Below are 21,028 nucleotides of genomic sequence, written 5' to 3' on the forward strand. Positions count from 1 at the left end.
GAAGCGAATTAGTGCCTTACTTAAGAGAGTATAGCTTGTCCTCTGCTTCCTGTATCTTATTCGGATTTGAATAAATACGAGAGAGTTAGTTAAGAATTAAGAGATAGAACTAGGTTTGGTCTTCTTTAGCCTGGGAAAGCTAGGGTAGAACCATAGCTTGAACGTGTGATTCTAGATTAAGGTAGATATAGTAGAACTGAGCAGTAGTATTACTAATAGCTTTATAATTAACTCGTAGCTTAGCCTTAATTAAAGAAAGCCAGGTATTAAACTTATGAACTTGGCTATTAAATTTTTCGGGATATAGGAGGAAGGATTTCGGTTTTATAGAGAAGAGAGAGGAGGGGCGAGCTTATAAGAGAAGAAGTTTATTACTTTACTAAGAGAGCTAATTACTTTACTATTAAAGTAGCTTAGCTTAGTATTAAATCTCTACTTAAAGCTCGGTAATTATAGTAGTAATCTAAATCTGTAAAGATTACTTTATAGTAAAAACTTGAAGTAAGAAAGAGCCTAATAAGCTTTTAATCTCTCTAAAGATAATAGTTCTATAACTATATATATTAATAGCTTTATTATTAAATTACCATAAAAATCATATATATATATAAGATATAAGAGTGGTTTTACTTTCTTTATAAGAATAAAAATAAGTTTAGAATAATATTACGAAACCGGGCTCTAGGCTTAAAAAGCAAGTAAAGTAGCTTTTAATCCGAGAATTCTAAACTAAGGAAGAAAGCTCGTATATATAGGAGCTTTAGTATTCTAAATACTAGCCCTAATTATATACGTTATTACGTAATTATATAATACTAAATTTCCTAGTAAAGTAGTAGAATATAATAATAAGTATTTAAATAATAATAAATAAATAAATAATAGCTCTAAATAAGTAAGAGGCTATAGGAATATATTAGTTTAGATATTACTTAAGATAAAAGTAATATAGTCTATAGCTCTAAATAAATACTAACCTTTATAATAGTAGCTCGGATATTATAAAGTTTATTATTAGTAAGAAAGAAGCTACTTTTATTATTATATAAATAATTCCACTAAAACTTATAAACTATAGAACTATTCTTCTAAATAATTATTAAATTCTAATATCTTTAGAATTACTAGAAGATATAAATAGGCTCTTATATATTCTTAAGATAGAAATATAGCTATAAGTAATTAAGGCTTAATACTAAACTAAAAATAAAATTAATATATTAGTAGAGATTTATATAATAATAGAATAGTTTATAATAAATAGGTTTATAATAAGAGATCTAGTAGTCTATTAGTTTGAGATATAATTTTATATTATATAAAACAAGTATACTTATATATAAGTTACTAATAATTATATAGAAAAGATCTATAGTATATCTATAATAGTTAGTATAAGTATTCTAAAACTTATTATAGTAAAAGTTATAGTTAGAGCAAGAATTACTATTATATATAGAGAACTATTTATTATTCTAATACTAAATTTATAAATCGAGAAGATTTATATAACCCGGATTTTAAATTACTAGTTAATAAGATTATAGTAGGAATTTATATAGAAGAAATATTAATTAGAGATAGTTATATAACAAATCCAAAATACTAGTATTTACTAGCTTTATTTCTTTTCCTAATAAATAAATCTCTATTTCTAAATCTTTTTTTCTAATTTATTAAGAATATAGCTTCTATTTATTTATAAATACTATTACGAAACCGGGCTCTGGGCTTAGAAAGCAAATAAAATAGTTCTTAATTCGAGAATTCTAAACTAAGAAAGAAAGCTCGTATATATAGAAGCTTTAGTATTCTAAATACTAGCCCTAACTATATATATTATTACGTAATTATATAATACTAAATTTCCTAGTAAAGTAGTAAAGTATAATATTATTTTTCTTTTTAGGAAAGCTTATCTCGAGTACTCGAAAATTATATAATCTTATATATTCTTATATATTCTATTTCTAGTATTTTCTATTTATATAATTTACTAGTTCCTAATATACTAGTTCCTCTATATCCGAATCTGAATTAGAATTAGGGCTATAGGATCTAATTAAGGCATTAGAATTATAGCTACTATTAGAATTATTAACTATATAAATTACTACTTTTCTATTATTCTCGCCTATTATAACTTTTAGTTCTGGCTTTAGTATCTTCTTTCCTATTTTCTTATATAGTTTAATATTATAGTTCTTTACCTAGTATTTACTATTATTATAGTATATATACTTGCCCTACTTATAAAGCTACTAGTACTTTACTAGAAATATAGATTATACTTAACTATTTATATAGAAAGAAAAGTATTATAAAGAGAAAAGTAGAGAAAAGAATTATAAAAGCTCGACAATTATACTAATAGTATTAATAATTAATATATTTATAGTATTATCTTTACTTAAGTAATAATAAGGCTTCTTTCTAGAATTATAGTATTTATATATATTAGAGTATCTAGCTAGCTATTATATTATCTTAATAAACTTAATATAGGTTCGAGAGAGGTTTAGTTATTAAGCTAGCCTATTCTTAATTATAATATTAAGCCCTTAGCAGAAAGCTATAATCTTATTAATATTATTCTAGTTTTATTTATATATCTTATATAGAATTCGCTCGAACTTAGTTATAAAAGTATAAAGCAAATTAGTGCCTTACTTAAGAGAATATAGCTTATTCTTTATTTCCTATATCTTATTTGAATTCAAATAAATACAAGAAAGTTAGTTAAGAATTAAGAGATAGAACTAGATTTGGTTTTCTTTAGTCTAGAAAAGCTAGGATAGAACTATAGCTTAAATATATAATTTTAGATTAAAGTAGATATAATAGAACTAAGTAGTAGTATTACTAATAGCTTTATAATTAACTTATAGTTTAGCCTTAATTAAAGAAAGCCAGGTATTAAACTTATAAACTTGGCTATTAAATTTTTCGGGATATAAAAGAAAGGATTTTGGTTTTATAAAGAAGAAAGAAAAGAAATAAGCTTATAAGAAAAGAAGTTTATTACTTTACTAAGAGAGCTAATTACTTTACTATTAAAGTAGCTTAGCTTAGTATTAAACCTTTACTTAAAGCTTAGTAATTATAATAGTAATCTAAATCTATAAAGATTACTTTATAATAAAAACTTAAAGTAAGAGAGAGCCTAATAAGCTTTTAATTTCTCTAAAAATAATAGTTCCGTAACTATATATATTAATAGCTCTATTATTAAATTACTATAAAAATTATATATATATATAAAATATAAAAGTAGTTTTATTTTTTCTATAGAAACAAGAATAAGTTTAGAATAATATTATAAAACCAGGCTCTAGGCTTAAAAAGCAAGTAAAGTAGCTCTTAATTCAAGAATTCTAAACTAAGGAAAGAAGCTTATATATATAAAAGCTTTAGTATTCTAAATACTAGCCCTAACCGCATATATTATTATATAATTATATAATACTAAATTTCCTAATAAAGTAATAAAGTATAATAAATACCTTTTTCTATATTTCTTATTATCTAAAAAACCTCTTTTTATTACTAATATAACCTTAAATACCCTTACTAATAATAATAAATACTACTTTTAAAAATACTAAGCTACCTTTATTATCTGAATTTATTTAGCTCTTTAAAGATTTCTAGATAAGAAATAATATTTCTAGTTCTTTTAATTATTATATTAAACTTATATTTCTTTAGAAAAAAAGAATAAAAAAAGAATATTTTATCTAAAAAAGTATTATAGTATTCTATTATATTATTTTTTAAAGATATCCCTAGTATATAAGAATATAGGAATACTATTTTACTTATTTCTAATATAATAATATAGAATTATACTTATTTATTTACTAAAAGTATTCTATAAATATTAACTTAATATATTATTTTTAAACTAAGCTATTTCCTTAAATCTTTAATATAACCTTTAATCTTACCTTACTTATAAGTATTTCTATAAACTATTATAGGGTATTTATATACTAGTTAAATTATTTTCTTTTCTAATAATTATCTTAAGATAATACTTATTTTATTAGAAAATTATTATACCCTAATTACTTATTTTCAAGTAATTTCTCTTATCTATAAAGTAAGTTATAAGAAAGTTATCTAGATAAATAAATAGGAGAATAATAAATAAATTAGATTTCGAAATTAAATAAAAATAGCTTTCCGGGAACTTGCCCGAGAAGAAGTTACTTCTAAATCCAGCTATAATTATATAGTTTAGAGGCCTATATAAAAGGTTTTAAACTAATATTACTAAGCTTAACTAGATATTAGTTAGCTATAATTAACTCGATATTATAAAGTCTTTAAAATAGTAATATAAGTTAAGACTTATAATTATAATTTCTTTTAAAAATTACTATAGATTTTTATAGAAAATAAAAAAACTAATATATATAATTTTACTAGCTTTTTTATTTGAAATAATTATACTAGTAGCTAGTATAATTAGATAAATATACCGGATTATAGAAAACTTAGTCTTATTTTCTCTCTTATAATAAAATAGTCTTTTTTATTTTCTATTATTATAAAATTTTTATTAATACTAAAAGTTAACTTAATTATAATTATGGCCTTTATTTTTCTATTATCTTTATTATTAATATAACTTGAGCTTTATTACTTTTATATAAGAAATAATAGCAAGTATTATTTTATAATATTTAATTTAGATAATATCTTATAATATTTAACTATAATTATTTAATATTATAATTACTAACTTTTTATTAGATTTCGAAATAAAAACAGGTACTTTATATATAATTTAATATTTCCTGGCTCTTACTAATATTTAATAGTAATACTCGGGAATAGAATTTAGTATTATTATTTCTAGAATAAATTCTAAGTATCTTTCTATATTTTTAAGAATAATTTATCTGTTTCTTTATTTCCCGATTAGTTATTCTTATTAAATAATTACTTATTCTTTAAATTTCGAACTTCCGAGTTAATATTAATAATTTTATTCTCTAGGCTATATATAGAGTTAAGTTTTTAATAAAGTAGTTCTAATTTATTAATTTAAAATAAAAGTAATTATCTTAACTTAAATACTTCTTATATAATTACTTCTTTTATAACTATTTCTAATATAACTTTCTTTTAGTTATATAATATTATTTAATTAATTTAAATAACTCGAATAATATTATCTTAGAAGGAACTTACTTATAATATCCTCTTACTAATAATTTGTTCTCCTTTACTAATAAGAGAAAAGTATTATAGGTATAGTATTTAGGGCTTGAAAAGTAAGGTAAAAAGTTCCTTATAAAGACGATTTAAAGCTAAGGAAGAGAAAACTAGAATATAGGAGGCTAAAAGAAAGTATATATATCCTATAATATACTAGTTCTAAAAAGGCTAGCCTTCTAAATATTTCTAGTATATTTCAAATATATTTCCCTAGTAAGGCGGCCGCGTCACGTGCGCCTAGGAGGCATCTGGTATCTAGTAAAGTATCTCAGATACTAGATATCTAGAAATTATAATATTATTTTCCCTTTTATAATAAGCTTATTCCCGAGCTTTATATAAGCTATTAATTTATCTAATTTCGTACTATACTTCTTCCTAAAGTGAAACTAGTATCTCGAATATAGATATTATATATAAAAGGCCGGTGCCTTTACTATATAACCTAGGAGGATTTATTATTATTTCTATATAATTCTAGACTAGTATTATTTTTTATATAATCTAGCTAGTATTATAGGTTTTATAGAAGTTCTAGTATATTAATATTATTATTATAGAAACTCTATAAAACCAGGGAGCTATTACTTAGTACTAAAGCTAGATATTATACTAGATCTTTATCCTAACTAACTTACTAAATTCTATACTTTAGTCTATTTCTTACTAGCTTAACTATAATAACCCGTTTAATACCATACTCTTATTTGCTATTCTCTAGTATTAATAGGGGCGGTTCCGGATTTACTTAATCTAATAGAGAATTCTGGAAGTCTTTTTATAGCTTCTTTATATAGAAAACTAAATATATCTTTATAGTTTCTGGCAGTTTTAGGAAAAACAAGTAGCTATATTATTCTAGAATCTCAAATGAGTTCTTTATTTAGTTTCCTAGCTTCTGGCTTAAATAATTGAATTTCTAGTACTTTATAGTAACCTATACTTTATTTCCTACTTTAAAATTAATTAAATAACAGTATTTATTAGCTTATACTATATATTATTCCTATACTTACTTTATATAGCCTTAGATAACTTGCTATAATTTATATAATCGATTTACTAATACTTTAGCTTTATTCTTATTTAGCTTTTTTTTAGATAAATTAGCTTTAATAGGGGAGTTCTAGTCTAAAGAAGTACGAGGCTTATAGCCCTTTTTAGTTATAAATAGGAACTAGCTAATAATTTCGTATTAAAGAAAGGCTTATTAATAATTAATTATAATAACCTATTTATTCTAGTTATTCTAGTAGTAATTAATATATAAATATAATCTCTAATTAAAGTACTAATTAATAATCTCCGTTTATTTATTTATTTGAGAATAATTAGCTATAGAGAGCTTGAGTTTTATACTAATTCTCGTATAGAATTCGCTCTAAAAATCGGATATAAATTAGGGTTCCTAATCTAATATAATTATTTCTAAAATACTTACTTAGTATATTATATAAAATAAAAATAGAGATATTAGCTATTTAGTTATAATTATATCTTATACGGGAATTATAATTAGGTACTTAGATAAGTAATCTATAAATATAATAACTATATTATGGCCCGATTTGCTTTCTAAATAGCTCTTAAAGTCTATAGTAATATATTACTAGAGGTAATTAGAAACTAGAAAAAAATAAAGTAAACTAGGCTTCTTATTTCTAGATATATATAATTTCTTATAAGTATAGTAATTACTATAGTATTAATTAATATCCTTATCTATAAATAGCTAGTAATATTACTTCTTTAATAGTTATTAGAGCTTTATATATTTAGGATATTTAGAAAGAAATTTATTATATATTTTATAAATTAGGATAGTTTATAAAAGTAATCCGGGAGTCATTTTGTTCTCTGTAATATAAAGTCTTCTATAGTATAAAAGGAGGCCGTCTTATAGTATTCAGATATTACTTTTGGCTTAGGTTATTATATATAGCTTTTCTAGATCCGGTAATATATAATTATTTTATAGGATCTTATTTATAAGTTACAAACTACTATACTTAGCGAGAGCCTCTAATAGTACTTCTATAGGAGCCACTATAGTAGAGTCTATTAGTAAAGCTTCTAAAAAAATATCTTTTTTTAGGAGAATTATATCTTTAATAGAAATATTTTTTTCCGGAAATCTTTAATATATACTTGATTTTTAGGGCCGAATTCCGGATTAAATAAGCCGATTTTATAAAGTATTACTATAAGCTATAAGTTATAGATAATCTCTGAATTAATCTTATTTTTGGAAAGAAGTACTTAAATTTATAGCTTTTCCTTAATCTGGCCCTAAGTATTTATTTTATCTTATCTTTATAATAAAGTATTTACTTATTTATTCGATTTTCCAGAATAATATATAAGCTTAAAGTAATAGTAAAATAAGAGCTTAGCCTATCTAGCTTATTAAGAAAAGAGCTTCTTAATAATTATAAAGTACTCTAAGGTATAGTAATTAGAATAGATTTTAAAAGAAGCATCCTAAAGGCCCTCTAGCTTAGCTTTCTATTCCTCTAGTACTCGTACTATAACAAGTATTTCCTTATTATATATATTATAATTAAGCTCTATTAGAAGTATGGTTTTAAAAAAATAAGTTATAGGATACTAAAGGCCTATTTCTGGGTCTTATTAAAAAAGTAGGCTAGTAATTACTCTTTTAGATATATCTATTTCTATTATTATAGGTAAATCTGGATTATAATATTATAAAACTAGAATAGAAATTATAGCTTTCTTTAGATAAGTAAAAGCCTCTCGGTATTACTCGGACTATTTAAAAGAAATACTTTTTTTTATAAATAAGGTAAGAGATCTAATAATTCGTTTATATTCTCTAATAAAGCATTTATAAAAGTTATAGAAACCGAGAAAGAACTATATATCCTTAACTATTTTTGGGAATTACTAGTTATATATTACTTTAACTTTATTAGAATTTACTTTAATACTAGATATAGAGATAATAAAGCCTAAGTATTTTATATATATAACTTTAAATTCCGATTTCTTAATATCTATTTAGAGGCTAGTAAGATATAAGTAGTCTAGTACTTTTCATATATACTATTTGTATTTTACTAGGTTCTCTAAATAAATAAAAATATTATTAAGATATATTATATAAAAGTTATCTAGATACTTAAAAAACATATTATTTATATAATATTAATATATAGCCGGACTATTTATAAAGCCTTCCTAGAGAATATTATATTTATATACTCTATAGCAGATATAAAATATTATTAGTTCCTAAAAGTACGGATCTATAGCTATATAATAGAAAGCTTAGTAAATATCTAATTTAGTATAGATCTTGGCCTTAGATAATTAACTTAAAGTCTTATTAATAAGAGAAAGAAGATATTAATTTTTCCGGGTAATATTATTTAGATAGCAGAAATTAATATAGAAATATAAACCTCTATTTACTTTTTTTATAAAAAGAACTAGTAAAGTAAAGAGAGCTTAACTAGTTTTAATAAAGCCCTTAGCTAGATTATTTTACAAGAAATACTTGATTTCTAGAAGCTCTTAAATAGACTATTATTAGAGGAGTTAATATCTAATATTCTTAGTTTTCTTTAGGCCTTTAATCTAAATCTTATAATTATATAGTCTATAGAAAGAAAAAGTATTAGATTTTTTCTTAGAGAAAACAGAAATATATTTCTTAAGTTCCGGAAATAATATCCTTTATAGCTACTAAAGCTCTATTTCTCCCGGTTATTAATTCTCTGGGCCAGAAATAGCTTCTTTTTTCCGAACTTTAAGCTCCTTATTAATCTTATAAATAGAGATTTAATTAATAATATTATTTTTTCTCTTGGCTATATAATTAAATACTATAGAAGTAAGAATAGCTAGATCTAATATTTGCTCTTTATTAAGGACCTCTTCTTACTTCTTTAGCTTTTACTTAGGTATTATATTTTAATTAGACTATAGAAGCTCCTTTTCTATAGTCTTATATAATTTCCTCTAATTAGTCCGGAAAAAGAAAAACTATTCTAGAATAAAAGGTTTCTAGAAATAGCTTATAATAAAATCTTATTAATTAGTATTCTTTTAATATTTCTTATTAGGTTACTTCTTTAGCTATTATTATAAAGTATTAATAATATAATTAAATTATATAGATTTAGGCTTATTCTTTAGCTATATAAGCCTATATCTTCTATAATTAACCAGAATATTAATATATATTACCTATTTCCTACTAAGAATAATATTATAATTTCTAAGATTTAGGATAATTATAAGTATATTAATACTTTATTTATTAACTAGAAATAAAACTTCTATATATTTTTTAGTAGACTTAGCTAGCTTTTTATTAAAACTATATATAATATAGGGTAAGGGAAAGAATTATAGTTCTATTTCTAAGAATTATTTTATAAGCTAAATAAGCTTTATATTAATAAAAGTATAATTATTAGCTCTAGTATTAATAAGAGAAGAAGACTTAATTCCTAATCTATTTATACTAATAATATAGGGTATTATAAGAATATTTTCTCTTATTAGATAAGTTAAGTTAATCTCTACTAAATCCATATTATAAGCCCCTAAAATAGAGACTTTCTTTAGAAGTACTCGTTTCCCGGTTTTATATTAGAATTAGAGCTCGAATTCTCTAAATACTTTATTTAAATAATATACTCTAGTGAAATAGGAACTAAGCCTGGCTTAATTCTAGAAAGAGCTACCTTGGTTTCCTTATTATATAAAAGCAAATAGTATCTAGTATAGTAGCCGAACTCGTTATAATTAGAGTATTTAATAGTTAAGAGATCCTCGGTTTTTATAAGATATTACTTATACTTATAAGGGAATATATACTTAATAAGAGTAGTTAATATAGGCTTCTTGAGCTCCTTCTTAGGAATATACTTCTTAGAAGTATATAAGGATATAATACTAGAAGTAAACTTGGCTGGGATAGCTCCTGCCTTCTTATACTTCTTAGTCTTCTTATATATAGCCTTAATTTACTAATTATTAGTAATATAGTATTAAGTAAAGCAAGTAGTATTAATAGATAAATTATTATAGTATATATATACTAACTTCTAAAGCTTTAGTAAGAGCTTCTTATTTAGTTTATATTTAATGTCTTAAAGACTAATACTGCCTTCTATAAATAGTTATAAGAAGAGAATATAGAACTCCTGAAATACTTAACTAGAATATATTTAAAGCTTACTAAAGTTATAATAAGTATTCTATATCTTATTAGGATTAGAGTATAGCTTCTTTAGGTAGGAGTAGAACTCTAAGAGCTAATAGTACTAATTCGGACTATTTTTATCTATATGAAAATTAGTTAGGGCGAGAGTATTACTAGTAAGTTTATTAGAAATATAAATAATCTTGAGATTCTCTAAGAAATACGAATTAGTATTTCCTTATAGCTTATTCTTAATCTAAACTAGCTAGTTATTAAAGATAGTACGATTTCTAGTAAAGAGAATTAGATCTAGGAGCTTAGTAACTCTAGTATCTCTAAAGAAAGCATGAGATATAAGGAATTCTGGACAAGAATAAATAGGAGATAGTTCAGAATTCTTTTAAGAGGGATTTAAAGTAATTAGAGCGGGCGGAATAGAAGTAGTTAGAGCTACTATAAGCCGATCTACTATAGCTATATAGTATTTAACTTTGTCCTTAAGCTTAGTATTATAGAGCTTGGTATTCTCGAGAATAGCTTTATTATAACTATAGGTATTCTTATAAGAAATAGCTTTTTATAATAATATTAATATCTGAGAGTAAGATATTGGGTTCCTTGGCCTATTCATATAACTCTCTAATAGTAATATAATTATTAGTTTCTAGAAGCTTTATAATAAAAGCAGAGAATTCTATTTCTATAGACTTATTTATAAATTCTCCAGGAATACTAACGAGACGTTTGATTCGGAAAGGGCCGCCGACGGGATAACCTGAACTAGTAGGAGCTTTACTAGAAGCCTTGGCAAAAGTCGATATAATTCCTGGTTATATAATATCCTGGAAAATTAACTTATTATACTTTTCTTCTATTATATTTTCCCTAATAGTTTCATTACTAGTATATATATAGGGCCTATAAGGTTATAGGATAGGGCTTGAGAATAATAGTCAGGTTACTAGCCTATAGGTACCTATTACTCTAGGACTTGGTTAAAGAGTAGCCTTTATTTAAGGTTCTTTAACTTTTCGGGTTTTTGAGGGAGTTTCTAATATACTACTAGTATATATTTATAAAGATATAAATACCTAATTTCTCTAAGGATTCTAAAGCTTTTTGCTTTTATTATTCTGGAGTCTATTATTTGAGTTTCTAAGGTTCTGTTATCTTAGTAATATTTATATTTCTAATAGTTCTGAATTAGTTTATTTGAAATCCTTTATAAGATTAAAGGAAGTAAGCTTTAAATACTATTATAGATATGGTATTCAGGGCTTAAAAAGCAAGGTAGAAGGTCTCTTATAAAGATAATTCAAAGCTAAGGAAAAGAAAACTAGAATATAGGAGGCTAAGAGAGAATATATATACCCTATAGTATGCTAGTCCTAAAGGGGCTAGTCTTCTAAATATTTCTAGTATATTCCAAGTATATTTCCCTAGTAAGGCGGCCGTATTACATGTATCTAGGAAGTATCTAATATCTAGTAAGGTATCTCAGATACCGGGTATCTGGGGATTATAATAAAAAGAGAAATAAGGCTTTAAGGAGACCGAGAGCTAATAAAACCTTAATAAATCCGGCTCTATAAATAATTCTAGTTTTATAGATAAGTTTAATTCTATAGAAGTACTATAAATAAGTCTGGCTTTATAAACTATTCTATAAATAGTTTTATAATTAGTTTTATAAATAGTTCTATAAATAATTCTATAAATAGTTTTATAAATAATTATAATTCTATAAATGGTTTTGAGTCTAAGGCTAGTTTTAAGGCCTTAGGTAAAGGTAGCTATTAGTTAAATAGTAATTATTAAAAGCTAGCCATTTTAGGGTTTTTATTAAAACCATATTTCCTTTATATAACTAAATAAGTATATTTAGATTCGATTTTTATAAAAGTAATTATTATTAATCTCGACTATTTTCTATACTAATTAAATATTTCTAAAGTATAAATGCCTTTACTAACTCTATTATATATAGTTAAATATAAGTATACTAGAATTTCCACCAAAAATAACTAGTTTTATTACTAGCTATACTTATAGTATTAAAGATTTATAGCCTCCTGCTTCTATTATAATATTCCCTAATATAAATATAATAATTACCTTTAGTAAGCTACTAAATATTCATTCTATAAGATACTTACTAGAATTTAATATATCTAACTTACCTATATATTAATAAATACCTATATATAGACCCTATTTTTAAAAGCTATATTCTTCTTAGTTTATAGAAATAAAGATCTAATATCTCTTTTTCCTTTTATAAGAATAGAAATATTACTTATTATATAATAAGTAATACTAATATTAACCCTAAAACCTATATAAGTACTTTATATTATTAATTTCAAGTATTACTAATAAGGGAACTAATATAACTTATATTTATTATTAATTTCCTTTTCCTCTAACCGGAATTACTTGTTTCTATTATTATAATTATCTAAATTATCTAATTCTTCCTTACTAATAATAAAGATAATAAAATTATATAGTAGTATTATTATTTATAACTTATAGAAAAGCTTATACTTTTATAACTTTTTCTAGAAATTAGTAATATATTAGAGATTAGCTATATTTTTAAACCCTATTAGATAGCTAATCTTTTTAAAAGAAATATACTAGTAATATAGGAATATAATATCTATAAATTATTTAAATATTTTAATATTATAATCTAGTATATAAAACATCTCTATTATATCTTAAAGCTTTATTCGAAAAGTATTTTAAAGTTTATTATTATTATAAGACCCTAATAAAATTAAAGTAATTATTATATTATTACTTATAATTAACTTATAATAGATTTCCTTTAAGATATAAAGCTAGTTATAGTCTATAATATCTGTATTAATAGGATTAGTATTAGCTATATATAATCTCTTTCCTTAATTATACTTACTTTAAGCCCTAGAAATATAAATTAGGCTATTTATTAAGTTCATAAATTTATTACTATCTTTTTTTCTTTTCTTTATTTCTTATATATACTTAATATATTTCTTTCTAATATTATTTATAAGAAGTATTTCTCTACTTAGTTTATCTTATATAACTAGTCTATTCTTCTAATTCTTATATTATACCCTAATTAGAAACTATTAATCTTATTATTTATTAAATCTATACTTATTACTAATATTAGAGGCTACTATATTACTATTTTATAAGGCTATTATACTTTTTCCCTCGAATAACTCTCTATTTACTTATTTCTATATAGATATATTTTATATTTCTGCCTTACCTCTTCCTATAATTAGTAAATATTCTCTATTATAGAATAAGTTTATTTCCTTTCTAAAAAAATATAGCTTTTTATAATAAGCCTCTCAAATCTTATTAATAGATATATAAAACCCACTTCTCTCCGACTTTCTTATATATCTAGAAAAGTTATTCAATTTTATTAACTCTTATATTACCTAATCTATTATATAAGTATCCGGATCTTTATTACTATTATTTCCTTTAATATAATTACCTCTCTTAAAACTCCTATCTTTCTATACTAGTAGCTTTTTTATTAATAGGGTATTAATATCTGGTCCAGAGTTTGAGTTATATTCTGAATCTGGCTTATATTTACTAAAGTTCTTAGCTTCCTTTATTTCTCTATTTAATAGCTTCTTTAATAATTTACTATCTAGATCTTAAGCTACTTTCTGCTTCTTACTTACTAAGCCTATTAGAATTAACTAAATTTCCTTATTAATAATATACTACTAGTCTAATTACTTTTATTACCTACTATCTTATCTAATATAGTTATAGCTAATTAAGAATATAATTTAATTAAGTAGAGAAGTCCCCTATTAAAGAAGAAAAGGAAAGGAGTATACTAGTAGCTTACTTTATAGGCCTATAAATTAGCCGAATTATTTACTCCTATATATAACCTCGAAATTTATATCTGCTAATTCTCTAAAGAAAGCAAACGACCTTTAAATCTTTTAAAGGGCAATTCCATTCAAGTACTATAGATTAATTATAAGTAATCTGTCCCCTTATATTTCGATCTGTTATTAACGACTCTGAATACCATGGAATAGAACCTCTACGGTAGTTAACCCGACTCGAATTCTCAGGCTATCCAAGGTCTTCCTTCCGACCAAACCCTTTATATACCGCAACCGCAATCCCGTATATACGTTCCTCAACAACAAGTCTATTATACCGAATATATACTACCGAGGCGATCCGCTGGTTTCCGTACTGCCAATTATACCGCCAGAGATCCCCCCCCCGCAGTCCAATAAAGAAAATCACATGCGTCCCGGAGCTCTTCATTTTACTCCTTACCTGGATAATTTGCTTACCATAGGGCTTTATTAAATCTTGGAGAACGTATGGGGCTCGGCGATTGGAAGATGGAAAGTTATCGCTCTCTATCCTTGATTAACCTCGACATAATGGCGGTCAATAAAGAGTGGTTGCGGTCGTATCTTGCGGGTAGGCGTTCTTGTCTGTTGCGAGGGAACTGGTACGATAGACGCTGTCGAGGAGTCGCAGGGCGCACGAAATACTGGTGTATGGATCGACAACGTACGGGATACTCAAACTGACTGATTTGATCATTATCTGGTAATGGCCGGGAAAATCCATATCATAAAGCACTTCAGGGATGATGATTTCGCACGTACCTAGTTCACGAAGTCGAAATAGGGCCGGGGGATCCAGTTGGCGGATCGAAATGCGCTTGGTGATCTCGAAATCGTAGCCCCGCTTGTCGTGGTATGCGGCCGCGAGTGTCTTCAGGCTGTAGAAGAGACGTTCTCTCCAATGAATGCCATTTTGGGAGTCAACCCAATATCCGAAGGATATGTAGTTTGCACTGGCAGGGTCGATACCTCACACGTAGCAGGATGCCTTCTGAGCCTTTTATAACAGTTGACACGCGAGTGTGTAGGTCTGGTAGAGGAGAGTCCTCATCGACGTCTCCATCCATGCATACAGTTAACCATTGGTATACTTGTGCTTGAGTAAAGTCAGGACCTCAGTAGCATTGTCTATTAGTTGCTGTTGATTGGTAATGTCCTGGTTCGCCAAGTCGATCTTCCGCTGCTGTGTTTCAATGCTCTTATTGCTGCTCAGAATCTCGAAGCCAGTAAGAGTGGCTTGATGGACACGGTTTTGAATGGCTCGGGTGAAGCCATTCATCCGACCTGCGTTGACGGATTCGAATGTGAGCCCATCTACACCGATCTTCATTAACCGAGCAGTTGCTGCCGCCGCGTTGGCGAAACTGCTTGGACCCCATTTCACAAGGGCCCCGATACCATACGGCGCGGTTTGAAGATCGGGATTGGTAATTGCATCTAAGAAGAACTTTTAGCTGATCAGCACGGTATTAGGTTAGTCAAAACTTATGCAATGCACTTGAGAGCATCTTGACATCTCCTATGGTATCTGACTTTGACTTTGTATTAGCAGCTTTGCTTATTTCCATATTCTTGTTGCTTGTCAAAGAAAAGCGGTCTGTTGCCACTGGGATCTTTAATAACCTCAGTGATTTCCGTGGAGTCTGTGAAATTGTTTGCCAACAAAGGAGGATTGGGAAGATTCTTGCCCAGCAGCTGGAAATAATATTGAAGTTTGTACATGTTCATGACTAGTGTGTTAATAGTGACTTCATGCCCTGCTTGCATGTTCAATAGTTTTGGCATCTTGCTTCTTCTTGATACTGAGATATGCACTTCCGAGTAACTTTAGCTTATTACAGATCTCCAGTGCTTTCTGGAGCAAGAGATGAATTTGGAATTAGGCATCAGAGAATTAACATTGTTGATAACATTTGTGAAGCTAAGCCCAGCTGCAGTAGCTTGGACAAGAAGATCATGATTCATAGGTGGTTCGAATAACAGCAGTTGTCTGAACCTCTATTAATATTTTAGCAGTGCCTGATCTTGAAGAGTCGGTTGTCGATAAAATCTTGCAGCAATGAGAGCTGCATATTGTTCGGGATACAGTAATAAGTTGTTGTGCCAAAGCAGAAGATGTTTGCTAAAACATTCTCTCCAAAGATCGATTCAAGTGGCTCTGTCGATTGGTTGCTGAAGGGAAACATAAGTTCAATTTGAACCACAGCGTTGCTAAAGCCATACCATTTGCCAATCAGAGAAGCATAGGTCTGAACCTGCTTATTTCCCCACTGTGGAATCACCAGTGCTCTCGGGCCATAGATGTGAGAATCCCGGACGTATAGCTGTATAGCCAGTGGAAGGGCTTCAAGAGTGTTTTGCATGAAATAAAAATCCTCATATGATATCAAAATATTGATATAAGTCATGACGAACCACTTTATATACGTTATTCTTCGCCCCTGTGCAACGACGAAAGGCTGGAAGGGATTGTCCCGCCACGATTCGATACGACTGCCTTTCGGCTCAATCTCTTCTAACCCTAGCGATGCAAATAGTGCCTCAAGTGTATTCTCACCAACGATGTTTTCTTATGCAGGCTATTTCCATCTATCACCCGGTTTTGGTGGTGTGGATCTCGTAGGGTCGAATACATAGTTTGCCATTGCCAGAGCCTGGTCAAATTGCTGCAATGAGAGCAATTTGGTTATAAGAAGCATCGGAATATAGACTCCAATCTCCTAATAATAAAGTGCGTACGGAGTGCCAAGTTCGTAGTAGTCCTTTGAGAACGCAGGCAGATTATCCGTGCTGCCAAATATATCTCCATTCATTTTATCGCCCGTCATACTGGCAAAATATTTAAAAATGGTGTCTATAATCGGTGGCGCCATGGTGGGGGTAAGAGGTTGGTGAGATACAGCATTATAGAAGTTTTGCGTACTGCCGTCAGGGAGAATAATGACCGGTGCATTGGGGGATGCGGCGGGATATGTGACCTATAGTTGAACATAAGATGAAAGTCCTGCAGAAACTAGTACTGCAGCTCCTTTATTGTAAGAAATGATAGTAGTATCGTTTGTTGATGAGTCCGTGAAGTACAAGAACGACGTTGAAAGTGCTGAAGACAGGGTGATTGGTGGGGAAGCGGGTGAAGTGAATGTGACAATGGAAACGTGGGATCCATCGAAATCGTAAAGTAAGGCTTTCTTTTTCGGCTATTCTTTAGCCCCCGGCATGGGCACAAAAGATGGGTAAGAAGCACGTCCCTTTACTTACCCCTTGTGATCGCTTTAAAAGTATATCCTCAAGGCACGCGCGTACGCTCAAGGAATATATATATATACTTCGCACGCAAATGCGCCTTATATATAAATACCCGTTATATATAAATACGCTCTATATATATTTAAGGTTTAAATATAAATTTGCTTTGTACGTAAATGTGTTCCTAGCCTACGTAGTATTAAGGTCCTAGTATTTAGTAGAGATAAGCTTTAGAACTCCCAGAATTAGCACGATGGCTAGTTCACGGAATCAAAGTCTTTTGCATTCTGAACGAAGTATGAAATCTCATCCGCTGAAAGCTTCAAGTTATTGAGGACTATGGCCGCTTTGTAGATTCCCTGGAAAACGCTGAGTGTTACAGATGAATAGTCTGGCAGGAGTGCAGAGTTTGGAATTGGAGATAGTGGCGCCCGAGCAGCCTTCCACCGAAGGTTTGAAATTGGCTGGCCTTACACTTGCACTTGAATGGGTATACCGCTTTAAAAGGGATCGGGTTGGTGGACCAAACGTCGTTTGGGTCATCTTGCTGATTTGGGAATGGAACGCTCTAACCGTTTATTGTCAACGGCAGAGGTTGTTGATTAAATCCGGCCCCACGAAGACTAAGCTATCGTCGGAGGAAGCAACGATGTAGCAGTTTCATGAGTTTGCTGATGCAGCAGGTGCTTGTCGGGTACTATCCAGGGAAATAGGTGCTGAGTTGGAACCAATAGTGATTGCTTGAGTGAGGTGAACCTGAGCAATTTCGGGCGTCGAAAGATTTGCTGCGCTCGACATTGTATTCAGCACTAAAATGTCTGACAATGTCTTCCGGACGAAAGGCAGAAACTCTTGGAGGAGTCTGATCTTTCATTTTTTCCCGAGGGAGAGTGTGGAGATTGCGGGGTCCTATTTGCCGGTAGTGGGGATGAATGGGAGGGAGGTGGTGGTGAAGGAGGCGGAAGGGGGAGGAGTTTATGGGGAGGGTGGACGGCGAAGGGACCGCATTGATTAATAATACAGAGATTGTGTGGATTAATGTATATAGAACCCAGAGCTAATTTTTGAATCGCCGCAAAGGAAAGATTACTTGCCCTGCTACCCAGCTGGCTAAGTTATCATATCTTTCGACCAGGGTTAGCGAACGTGAAGACTTGGAAGGTTTCTTCGCAGTGGTCAGCAAGTCTAATGGAGAGATAGTCACATACAGTTTCGAGGAAGTGTTTCAGGAAAGAAAGAATCGACAAGAACGCCTTTGTTTACTGACTATATCATATCACAACTCACCAAAGCCCTTCTCACCTTCCCTCCCCGCCAACGCCCTCCTCTACAACTCCGCCGCGCCCTTCGCCGCCACGAACACCGGATCACCCGCATAAACCGGCACGAGATTCTCATCTGAAATGCCCTCAACAGCCCTCTCCACCACCTCCCTAAACACCGGATCCCTCGAACTCTCCCCGTGCACCAACACCTTCGAGATCGTCCGCGGGACATAACTCTCCCTAAATGCCGTGATATTAACCGATGTTGCCTTTTCTCCGATACGGAAATGGATCTTTCCATGAAAATGGGTTCTCCTCTGGCATTCGACATTGGGTTTCTTGTCACGTGATTTTACAGGTTCTTTCATTTTCGATCGGAGAGGCAGGAATTACGATTTATATTTTCATCTATATATGGGACGCTATAGAATGCAGCCGGAAATAAGACAACCCAACGCCGAGCCTAATGCAATGTGTCATAAGTATCGTCATACGTATTGTCGTGCCAAGACACCACAGCCACTCCGAATCCTAATCGCGGAATCTCACTCCTGATAGGGTATTGTTCAGCCAACCGGTAACCACCGCGCAGTGTTGGGCCCAACATCATCTTCTGTCACGCCTTCCAACATAGTGCTCGCTCGCGGGTACAAGAACACAGCGGCCTGCACGTATCTACCATCTGTCAGCACCCCTGCCATTTATAACAACCACAGACAAGGTGGCACTTACGTAAAAACCTCCATGATCGCCTGATCGCTGTACGAGTCGTAGTACCAGCTGATTGAGTACGGGTTGGTGCTGTTGCTCGTTGGTCCATTGTCGCCCGGCGCAGCACACCGCGCGTCGATCGACGTGCCGGTTGGGTACGCGTTTGCGATGTAGCAGGGAGTTGAGGAGTTTGCGCTGTCCACAATGTTGAAGTTGAATTTTGAAGATAGATTGTCGGTGTTGTCTGGATCATGTTAGGATAGGAATAGATGGGAGGAGGGTCTGGGGGAAACTCACTGGAGATCGTGAAGTCGGTGATGGTCCATGTTTGTTGTGCGTCGCGAGCCGAGATTCCGGTTGGTGCTCCGAGAGCAGTGGTGAGGAGGGTGGCAGCTGCCACCAAACTTGTTGTGAACTTCATTTTGATCGGGCAAATGAGATCGAAGATAGTCTCAATTACTTGTATTGATATACTGAAGACAGATGTGTGTGGAGGTTGGTCGTAAGGTATTGTGCTGTTGAATTTCGAGTTGAAGGAGGATTGTGGAAGATCTTTATATTAGTGAAAATAGTTGCAATAGCTGCGCCTTGTTCGTATAGGTTCCGCTGAACTCGTTCAATTGTGCGTTGTAGGTATCCGCAGTATCGATATTTAGAAATGCCTCGCTTTAAGCTCTCTCTAGCCTAGGGAGGCTGGGATCGAGCTACGTGCGGCGTTAAGTCTTGGCGCAGGTCATCTTTTTCTAAGGATTAATATCCGCCCAATGTTTAAATACGATGGCTGTAGATCTGCTCTAGAGGGCGAATCAGATTGAAGGAAGATCTGCAGGAGGCAAAATGATACGAAGTACCTGAGACAGGCAACCAGTGAAACGCCAGCCTCTGAGGATACGAGAATCTGCCAAGTGAGATGGCTGGGTGGAGTGGCTGGGTGGTGCGACGCCACACCCACCTTGCGCAGGACGGAATTAAGCGACCACGAAATCATTCAAAATGTTTTATCTTAATTTTTAATGCTCATGAAAGAGAAACCGCTGAATTCTACTTCTTGGGCTTCTTCGGTTCTAGAAGATATTTAATGCGAAGCTGTGGTGGACTGAAAAGAAGGTGTTTCGCTAGTTTGCTCGAGTATCGTATCGCGATTCTAGCCGGAGAAGATCCGAGGATGACGCGCTGAGCTTTTGCTGACTGGCATTAACCTGGCAGTAAAACTATAGAGCTAGCGAGTTGGATAGAACAATCTCTGATTGCCATAGCCACTTCTTTAAATGAAAGCGGGAAAACAATAGAGCCTTGCAGACACGTTTAATGCCAAACAACGCCCCTGCGCCTCCTCACGTGAATAATGACGTGACTAAGAATATGAGTTTGTTTTGCTCGAATCCTCACCTCACTTTGCGGGTATACCATGCCACCGCATATATAATACATTACTGCTTTACTTACTTTCTATTTTCCCAATTTTACATATAATCCACACCCGTATATACCTCCCAGATTTT

At 30.1% G+C, this 21,028-nt stretch overlaps 3 protein-coding genes across 3 annotated transcripts; all 3 read right to left on the minus strand.

The window, feature by feature from the left end:
• Nucleotides 1-139: 139 nt before the first annotated feature.
• K444DRAFT_528954 (uncharacterized protein) lies at nucleotides 140-325 on the minus strand (the record flags this gene model as incomplete). The annotated part of the gene is made up of 1 exon (XM_024874765.1): nucleotides 140-325. A coding segment is annotated over one exon (186 nt), but the record flags the coding sequence as incomplete, so codon positions are not given.
• Nucleotides 326-14,842: 14,517 nt separating this feature from the next.
• K444DRAFT_629594 (uncharacterized protein) lies at nucleotides 14,843-16,089 on the minus strand (the record flags this gene model as incomplete). The annotated part of the gene is made up of 3 exons (XM_024883079.1): nucleotides 14,843-15,182; nucleotides 15,396-15,751; nucleotides 15,928-16,089. 3 exons carry the CDS (start codon nucleotides 16,087-16,089, stop codon nucleotides 14,843-14,845), a joined length of 858 nt encoding a protein of 285 aa, XP_024737081.1.
• A 3,101-nt stretch (nucleotides 16,090-19,190) lies between these two features.
• K444DRAFT_612798 (uncharacterized protein) lies at nucleotides 19,191-20,193 on the minus strand. Its single transcript, XM_024880210.1, has 3 exons — nucleotides 19,824-20,193; nucleotides 19,548-19,770; nucleotides 19,191-19,490 (listed from the first exon to the last, which is right to left on the minus strand). Exons 1-3 carry the CDS (start codon nucleotides 19,945-19,947, stop codon nucleotides 19,382-19,384), a joined length of 456 nt encoding a protein of 151 aa, XP_024737082.1. The 5' UTR covers nucleotides 19,948-20,193; the 3' UTR covers nucleotides 19,191-19,381.
• Nucleotides 20,194-21,028: the final 835 nt, after the last annotated feature.

This window comes from Hyaloscypha bicolor (assembly GCF_002865645.1).
Source record: "Hyaloscypha bicolor E unplaced genomic scaffold K444scaffold_61, whole genome shotgun sequence".
Classification (NCBI taxonomy): Eukaryota; Fungi; Ascomycota; class Leotiomycetes; order Helotiales; family Hyaloscyphaceae; genus Hyaloscypha; species Hyaloscypha bicolor.

What these genes read in the sequence shown, in the direction of transcription:
- K444DRAFT_612798 (XM_024880210.1), bottom strand. Translation starts at nt 19,947, where the DNA reads ATGAAGTTCACAACAAGTTTGGTGGCAGCTGCCACCCTCCTCACCACT. An exon ending in CACCGACTTCACGATCTCCA is followed by an intron (nt 19,771 to 19,823) that starts GTGAGTTTCCCC and finishes AACATGATCCAG; the next exon opens with ACAACACCGACAATCTATCT. An exon ending in GCGATCATGGAGGTTTTTAC is followed by an intron (nt 19,491 to 19,547) that starts GTAAGTGCCACC and finishes GACAGATGGTAG; the next exon opens with ATACGTGCAGGCCGCTGTGT.